We start from the raw sequence: 9,260 nt of genomic DNA, 5'->3' as shown, positions 1-9,260 counted from the left end.
AAAACTGAAGTTATTGTGTTTGGCCCTAAACACCTTAGAAACACATTATCTAATGATAAAGCTGCTCTGGATGGCATTACCCTGGCCTCCAGCACCACCGTAAGGAATCTGGGAGTTATCTTTGATCAGGATATGTCCTTTAACTCCCACATAAATCAAATCTCAAGGACTGCCTTTTTTCACTTACGTAATATCACAAAAATCAGACACATCCTGTCCCTAAAAGATGCAGAAAAACTAGTTCACGCATTTGTTACTTCTAGGCTGGATTATTGCAATTCCTTATTATCAGGCTGCTCTAACAAGTCTCTAAAGACTCTCCAGCTGGTCCAGAACACAGCTGCACGTGTTCTGACTAAAACTAGAAAAAGAGACCACATTTCTCCCATTTTAGCTTCACTACATTGGCTTCCTGTAAAATCTAGAATAGAATTTAAAATCCTTCTCCTAACTTACAAAGCCCTTAATGGTCAGACACCATCATATCTTGAAGAGCTCATAGTACCGTATTATCCCACTAGAACACTGTGCTCCCAGTATGCAGCTTACTGGTGGTTCCTACAGTGTTTAAAAGTAGAATGGGAGGCAGAGCCTTCAGCTATCAGGCTCCTCTTCTATGGAACCATCTTCCAGATTCAGTCCGGGGTGCAGACACCCTCTCTATGTTTAAGAGTAGGCTAAAAACTTTCCTTTTTGATAAAGCTTATAGTTAGGGCCGACCAGGCTCGCCTTGGATCAGCCCTTAGTTATGCTGCTATAGGCCTAGACTGCTGGGGGACTTCCCATGATGCACTGAGCTCCTCTCTCCTCCTCCTCCTCTCCATCTGTATGCATTCATGTAACATCAATGCATGTCACTAACTTTGCTTCTTCCCCGGAGTTTTTTGTGCTTTCTCATCTCACAGGAACCCCTGGGTTCTGGGTCGAGCCTTCATGGTCCTTCACAGTCCTGTTGGTGTCCTTCTCTGGCTGCTGTTGTTGCTGCTTATTGTTCTTCAGTCCCCCCTCCCCCTTTCCCTCTCTCTTTCTCTCTCTCAACCCAACCGGTCAAAGCAGATGGCGCCCACCAAGAGCCGGGTTCTGCTTGAGGTTTCTACCCGTTAAAGGGGAGTTTTTCCTTACCGCTGTCGCCAAGTGCTGCTCATGGGGGAATTGTTGGGTCTCTGTAAAGTAAAGAGTTCGGTCTTGACCTGCTCTATGTGAAAAGTGCCTTGAGATGACTTTTGTTGTGATTTAGTGCTATATAAATAAATAATTGATTGATTGATTGATTGATTGATTGATTGACTTCTTCCCCGGTGTTCTTTGTGTGTTTTCTCATCTAGCAGGAAACCTTTGGCTGCAGACTGACTGCTTCTTAAAAAATGACTCAAAACAATTAATCAATTAATCGCTGTTGCTATTATTATTATTATTATTATTATTATTATTATTATTATTATACATTTTTCTATTTCTATTATTCTTATTCTATTATTGTTGTTGCTTTTCCCTCCTTCTTTCTCTCTCAACCCAACCGGTGGAGGCAGACGGCGCCACCTAGAGTCCGGTTCTGCTGGAGGTTTTCCTGCTGCTGATGGAGGAATGTTGGGTCTGTGTAGATTAAAGAGTTCAGTGTAGATGCTCTGCGTGGAAACAGCCCTGAGACGACTTCTGTTGTGATTCATTGCTTTATGAAACTGAGTGAATCCTGATTTCTACGTAAACACATGAAACTGAAACGAGGAAACTTTAAATCATGTTTTATTTCCAAAAACTCACCATCGTCCCAAATAAACAAACACCTTCACATTTCTGAAACTAGTGCTAACGTGCATGAGCACCAACATTGGATCCTTTAGGATCCAGTAGGATCTGGAACTGTCAGAGTCAGCTGATCACTGTATCGACACATTTATTGATTATTGATCAGAGACCAAATAAAAACTCTAACTTTCATGAACTGAAATATTTGTGAGAAACAAAGTTTTAGTTTGAAGACTTAATGAATTCAGAGATGATCGTTTGTTACATGAATTATTAATTATATATTTGTTTGTTTGGGTAATTAGCATGAAGCTAACAGGTACCGCAGGTTTCTATCTAATCTCAAAGTAAATAAATAAAATAAATCCAACTGAAGAACAGGAGAGTCTTCTGTCTGCCTGTCAGCACATCACCTGTGCTCACAGGTGCATTGTGGGTACTGCAGTGCTGTGCTGTGACCCGGCAGAGAGGGAGCGCTCGTTGTGTGGCGAGGGACATCCGGCTGGGCCCCACAGAGTCTGCTTTAGGGCCGAACCTTCATAACGCCAGTGACTGATCGCTCCACCGAGCCGGGACACTGAACGCACCATGACTGCAGAGAGAGAGAGAGACAGGTGAGAGAGAGAGAGAGAGAGACAGGTGAGAGAGACAGGTGAGAGAGAGAGAGAGACAGGTGAGAGAGAGAGAGAGAGAGACAGGTGAGAGAGAGAGAGAGAGAGAGAGAGAGACAGGTGAGAGAGAGAGAGAGAGAGAGACAGGTGAGAGAGAGAGAGAGACAGGTGAGAGAGAGAGACAGGTGAGAGAGAGAGAGAGACAGGTGAGAGAGAGAGAGAAACAGGTGAGAGAGAGAGAGAGACAGGTGAGAGAGAGAGAGAAACAGGTGAGAGAGAGAGAGAGAGAGAGAGAGACAGGTGAGAGAGAGAGAGAGACAGGTGAGAGAGAGAGAGAGAGAGAGAGAGACAGGTGAGAGAGAGAGACAGGTGAGAGAGAGAGAGAGAGAGAGAGAGAGACAGGTGAGAGAGAGAGAGAGACAGGTGAGAGAGAGAGACAGGTGAGAGAGAGAGAGACAGGTGAGAGAGAGAGAGAGACAGGTGAGAGAGAGAGACAGGTGAGAGAGAGAGAGAGACAGGTGAGAGAGAGAGAGAGACAGGTGAGAGAGAGAGAGAGACAGGTGAGAGAGAGAGAGAGACAGGTGAGAGAGACAGGTGAGAGAGAGAGAGAGACAGGTGAGAGAGAGACAGGTGAGAGAGAGAGAGACAGGTGAGAGAGAGACAGGTGAGAGAGAGAGAGACAGGTGAGAGAGAGAGAGACAGGTGAGAGAGACAGGTGAGAGACAGGTGAGAGAGACAGGTGAGAGAGAGAGAGACAGGTGAGAGAGAGACAGGTGAGAGAGAGAGAGAGAGAGACAAGTGAGAGAGAGAGACAGGTGAGAGAGAGAGAGAGAGACAGGTGAGAGAGAGACAGGTGAGAGAGAGAGAGACAGGTGAGAGAGAGACAGGTGAGAGAGAGACAGGTGAGAGAGAGAGAGAGAGAGACAAGTGAGAGAGAGAGACAGGTGAGAGAGAGAGAGAGAGACAGGTGAGAGAGAGACAGGTGAGAGAGAGAGAGACAGGTGAGAGAGAGACAGGTGAGAGAGAGACAGGTGACAGAGAGAGAGAGACAGGTGAGAGAGAGACAGGTGAGAGAGAGACAGGTGAGAGAGAGAGAGGGACAGGTGACAGAGAGAGAGAGACAGGTGAGAGAGAGACAGGTGAGAGAGAGAGAGAGACAGGTGAGAGAGAGAGACAGGTGAGAGAGAGAGAGAGACAGGTGAGAGAGAGAGAGACAGGTGAGAGAGAGAGACAGGTGAGAGAGAGAGACAGGTGAGAGAGAGAGAGAGACAGGTGAGAGAGAGAGAGACAGGTGAGAGAGAGAGACAGGTGAGAGAGAGAGAGAGACAGGTGAGAGAGAGAGACAGGTGAGAGAGAGAGACAGGTGAGAGAGAGAGACAGGTGAGAGAGAGAGAGAGACAGGTGAGAGAGAGAGAGACAGGTGAGAGAGAGAGAGAGACAGGTGAGAGAGAGAGACAGGTGAGAGAGAGACAGGTGAGAGAGAGAGAGAGACAGGTGAGAGAGAGAGACAGGTGAGAGAGAGAGAGAGACAGGTGAGAGAGAGAGAGAGAGAGGTGAGAGAGAGAGAGACAGGTGAGAGAGAGAGAGAGACAGGTGAGAGAGAGGGAGAGAGACAGGTGAGAGAGAGAGAGACAGGTGAGAGAGAGAGACAGGTGAGAGAGAGAGACAGGTGAGAGAGAGAGAGACAGGTGAGAGAGAGAGAGACAGGTGAGAGAGAGAGACAGGTGAGAGAGAGAGAGCTGAGAATAAATAAAAGTACATACAACTTCTTGTAAATCAGCAGCTGATAAGAATGAACTAATTTTAGAGATTATCTTGAGCTGATCATCAACACAGAGGTCAGCATCAACTATGACCCCTTGATTCCTCACAGCCAGCTTAATATTATTTATCAGATCACTCAGATTAGCAGCAGAAGGAATGATGAAGTTTGGGGGGCGAACAGAATGACCTCAGACTATCATCGTCACATTAAAGAAAGTTTTGGGACGTCCAGGATTTAATATCAGAGAGGCGAGTTGTCAGATTTACTAGGCTGCTGGGATCTGTGGATTTAAATGTCAGATATAACTGAGTGTAAAACATATCACACCTCTGAATAATATGGCCAAGAAGCAGCATGTAGAAAACAGAAGGGGACCAAGAGCAGAACCCTGAGGGACACCACAACTCAACTGAGCTACTGAGGATGTAGAGTTACCTAGAGCAACGGAAAAAGTTCTGCTGGAGAGGTATGAACGTAAGTTGAGAGCCAAACCCTTGAGTCCTACTCAAGTTTCTAAGTGATGTAAGACGATATCGTGCAGGGTTTCTGCAGCTGAGGCTGCTCTCCACTGCTGGAGACATGATGTTAATAACACAGCAGAGCAGAGAGGCTGCTCTCCACTGCTGGAGACACAACGTTAATAACACAGCAGAGCAGAGAGGCTGCTCTCCACTGCTGGAGACATGATGTTAATAACACAGCAGAGCAGAGAGGCTGCTCTCCACTGCTGGAGACATGACGTTAATAACACAGCAGAGCAGAGAGGCTGCTCTCCACTGCTGGAGACATGATGTTAATAACACAGCAGAGCAGAGAGGCTGCTCTCCACTGCTGGAGACACAACGTTAATAACACAGCAGAGCAGAGAGGCTGCTCTCCACTGCTGGAGACATGACGTTAATAACACAGCAGAGCAGAGAGGCTGCTCTCCACTGCTGGAGACATGACATTAATAACACAGCAGAGCAGAGAGGCTGCTCTCCACTGCTGGAGACATGACGTTAATAACACAGCAGAGCAGAGAGGCTGCTCTCCACTGCTGGAGACATGACGTTAATAACACAGCAGAGCAGAGAGGCTGCTCTCCACTGCTGGAGACACAACGTTAATAACACAGCAGAGCAGAGAGGCTGCTCTCCACTGCTGGAGACATGACGTTAATAACACAGCAGAGCAGAGAGGCTGCTCTCCACTGCTGGAGACACAACGTTAATAACACAGCAGAGCAGAGAGGCTGCTCTCCACTGCTGGAGACACAATGTTAATAACATAGCGGAGCAGAGAGGCTGCTCTCCACTGCTGGAGACATGACGTTAATAACACAGCGGAGCAGAGAGGCTGCTCACTGCTGGAGACATGATGTTAATAACACAGCAGAGCAGAGAGGCTGCTCTCCACTGCTGGAGACACAACGTTAATAACACAGCAGAGCAGAGAGGCTGCTCTCCACTGCTGGAGACATGACATTAATAACACAGCAGAGCAGAGAGGCTGCTCTCCACTGCTGGAGACATGACGTTAATAACACAGCGGAGCAGAGAGGCTGCTCTCCACTGCTGGAGACATGACGTTAATAACACAGCGGAGCAGAGAGGCTGCTCACTGCTGGAGACACAACATCAATAACACAGCGGAGCAGAGAGGCTGCTCTCTACTACTGGAGACACAACGTTAATAACACAGCGGAGCAGAGAGGCTGCTCACTGCTGGAGACACAACGTTAATAACACAGCGGAGCAGAGAGGCTGCTCTCCACTGCTGGAGACACAACGTTAATAACACAGCGGAGCAGAGAGGCTGCTCTCCACTGCTGGAGACACAACGTTAATAACTACTATACTGATTAAACTAAGTATAAATGAAATTTATAATGAAATGACACGAAACATTCTCTCATTGATGGTCGTTATCAAAGCCAAACGTAGGAAGACAGAGCTGCAGCAGCTGCAGCAGCAGCGGTCTGGGGGGCCGCAGGCCTGCGAGAGGCGGCGCAGGTTCAGGCTGCTCAGGTAGATGCAGACTGTGTGGCCTCAGGCTTTATTCATTTGATTGCTTGGTTTTATTGCGCAGTATTTGCACTTGTGTTAATTTGCTTGTTTTTATTTATTCACTTATTGTAAAGCACTTTGAGCTACATCACCTGTACGGAAGGTGCTGTATACATGAAGTTTTATTACTATTATTATTATTATTATTATTATTATTATTATTATTGTTACTATTATTATTATTATTATTGTTACAACATTGTTCTTGAAACCTACAAACCTTCTGAATTGAAGTGACAGGTGAGAGACAGTTTACCTGAGAGTACCTGTGTGCGCAGCTCTAAGAGAAGCTCACGGGATCCACCTGGTTCATCTTCAGGTGGTTATCGAGGATCTGGAAGATCTCCTGAACGTTCGGCACGTAACCCGCCTGAAGCTTCGACCAGACGGGGACGTCTGTTACAGAGGGACCACAGTGACCAATCAGTGTTCAGAGTGATGTCATATTTGGACCGGTAGAGAGGTGAAGCCCCTCCCACTTCGCTATCCCCTGTGGGACCTTATTTCAGAGACAATCAGGGCCGGACTGGGAAATTCATTCAGGATATAAAACCCCAGTCAGAGCATGTGAATCACAAACTAATGAGCCAACAGCTGCTTAGTACGACGCAGTGATACCCGAACCTCCAATAAAACCAGAGGTGACATCATGAAGAGAAGGACGACACAGAGCACACACATTATATCTTTAAATGTACTAATATAATACAGTTAACAACTCTCTCCACCTATTCAAACAACAACACCTTCCTTAGTTTACTGATGTACACTAACAGTTACCCATCAGAGCTGAAAACAGTCCGACACAAACATTCAATAACAGATCTTAAACTAATGACAGCAGCCTGAACTGTGACAGAAAATGAGCTCAAAGGTTGAAACTTTCACCAAAACACATGAATTTTCAAGTAATATTGAAGACATTGACTAGACTAGATATGCTAATTACTTTTGGGTGTCGTCTTCGTATTGCGTCTTTTCAGTCTTTAACAGTTTTATGACAAACTGCGACTTTCTGCAAAACGATCTTTTAAACTGACAAACATCAAATATGTGATCACAGTTCAAACAGGATCAAAGAATTATTTGTCTTTCGCTGTTGACAACCATTCACATTTCTTCTGAAATAAGGTCCCATGGCGGCCCAGTGGAAGGGGGAGGGGCTTCACCTCCATCACACTCACCGTTCAGCGTGACCTCGAAGGCTCCGGTGGACAGGAAGTGCGTCTCCATCATGTTGCAGAAGAAGAAGGCCATCAGACAGGAGAAGATCTGAAACATAGAGACGTTAAACACATTCACACTCGCACCTGCAGCAACCGTTGCCATGGTAACCAGGTACCTTGTTGTCCTGACTCCAGGTCCAGGCTCGCGGCGTGTCGAGGCCGAGCAGCACGAACACGTTCTGACCGCTGACGATCAGCAAGATGGAGACGAGCTTCAGGTACGAGATCAGGTTGCCCAAACACCTAAGGGGGAGGGGGGGGGGGTTAGTGATGTCAGAGCACACCTGGGGGGGCGTTACTGATGTCAGAGCTCACCTGTTGAAGGGGGTGGGGGGGTAGTTTTCTCCCTCGATGCGGATGTCTGGGTACAGCTGGCTGATGGCCCGAGAATACTCCTGGAACACTTTACTGTAACCTCAGGAGATACTGAAAACACACACACACACACACAGGAGATACTGAAAACACACACACACACAGGAGATACTGAAAACACACACACACACAGGAGATACTGAAAACACACACACACACAGGAGATACTGAAAACACACACACACACACACAGGAGATACTGAAAACACACACAGGAGATACTGAAAACACACACACACACACACACAGGAGATACTGAAAACACACACACACACACACACACACACACACACAGGAGATACTGAAAACACACACACACACACACAGGAGATACTGAAAACACACACACACACACACACAGGAGATACTGAAAACACACACACACACACACACACACACACACACAGGAGATACTGAAAACACACACACACACACACAGGAGATACTGAAAACACACACACACACACACAGGAGATACTGAAAACACACACACACACACACAGGAGATACTGAAAACACACACACACACACACACACACACACACACAGGAGATACTGAAAACACACACACACACACACACAGGAGATACTGAAAACACACACACACACACACACACAGGAGATACTGAAAACACACACACACACACAGGAGATACTGAAACACACACAGGACCTGAGGACCACACACCTGTCAACAGTTCACTACTCACACGCTTAGTTATAACCTAACTATTATGTATAATATGTACATATATCATGGTGTGTAAACGGTCCGTCATACATTAGCACTGATACTGATGTTGACTTCATGACAGCAGGTGCTTTATGGGGAGGTGAGGTGAGGTGAGGTGAGGTGGGGGGGGGGGGGAGGGGGTCCCTCTGGTTAACCTGCCCCCCCCCATCCTCTGGTCGGTTACCCCCGTTAGAAATGAACAGACCACCTACTGATTACAGGTTTGTCAGAATATAAATCTGACGAACGTTAAAACACAAACTGGCTCCTGATGCTAACAGTTAGCTCGCCGTTAGCCTGTTAGCAGCTAACTGCTAACTCACCAGTACTGGAACCGCAGCACGGGCCCGGTGTACAGGGAGGACTTGGCCGGTTTGCCGGGCTCTGTGTCCGGCAGGTTGTCCGGGGAGAGGCCGGGCCTGCCGAGGTAAAGGTCCCGTACCGTGAGGGCCGTGAAGAGCAGCAGAGCCGCCAGGAGGCCCGCCTGGCTGTACTCCGCCATGTTTGCTGAGAGACGCCGATTGTGCTGCACTTCCGGCCGCGGCTTCACAGGAAAAGCTCGGTGGAACAAAGCGGTTTGTCTTCAGTTTCTGAGTCTTTCTGGTTAATAAATCCACCACATAGATGAATATTCATCACATAAATTAATATTTAATTGAATGAAACAATTTACAAAACAAAAAATAATAATTATATAGTGTATATTGCTTTATTTTGAAGGTGTGTTGTCCTAGTTTCCGGGATGAAGTCATCTGT

The 9,260-nt window shown here is 46.8% G+C and overlaps 1 protein-coding gene across 2 annotated transcripts; it reads right to left on the bottom strand.

Annotated features, from left to right (window-relative positions):
• Window positions 1-1,726: 1,726 nt before the first annotated feature.
• Window positions 1,727-9,035, bottom strand: selenot2 (selenoprotein T, 2). 2 transcript variants are annotated; one of them, XM_044364726.1, is made up of 6 exons: window positions 8,828-9,035; window positions 7,712-7,822; window positions 7,513-7,639; window positions 7,355-7,442; window positions 6,427-6,566; window positions 1,727-2,338 (listed from the first exon to the last, which is right to left on the bottom strand). In XM_044364726.1, exons 1-5 carry the CDS (start codon window positions 9,004-9,006, stop codon window positions 6,451-6,453), a joined length of 621 nt encoding a protein of 206 aa, XP_044220661.1. In that variant the 5' UTR covers window positions 9,007-9,035; the 3' UTR covers window positions 1,727-2,338; window positions 6,427-6,450. The 2 variants fall into 2 exon arrangements, with proteins under 2 accessions (XP_044220661.1, XP_044220662.1); XM_044364727.1 differs by having other exon boundaries at window positions 6,437-6,566.
• Between the last annotated feature and the right edge of the window lie 225 nt (window positions 9,036-9,260).

The sequence above is a fragment of the Thunnus albacares genome, chromosome 10 (genome assembly GCF_914725855.1).
Source record: "Thunnus albacares chromosome 10, fThuAlb1.1, whole genome shotgun sequence".
Lineage (NCBI taxonomy): Eukaryota > Metazoa > Chordata > Actinopteri > Scombriformes > Scombridae > Thunnus > Thunnus albacares.
This window is presented reverse-complemented; position numbering and strand designations above follow the sequence as displayed.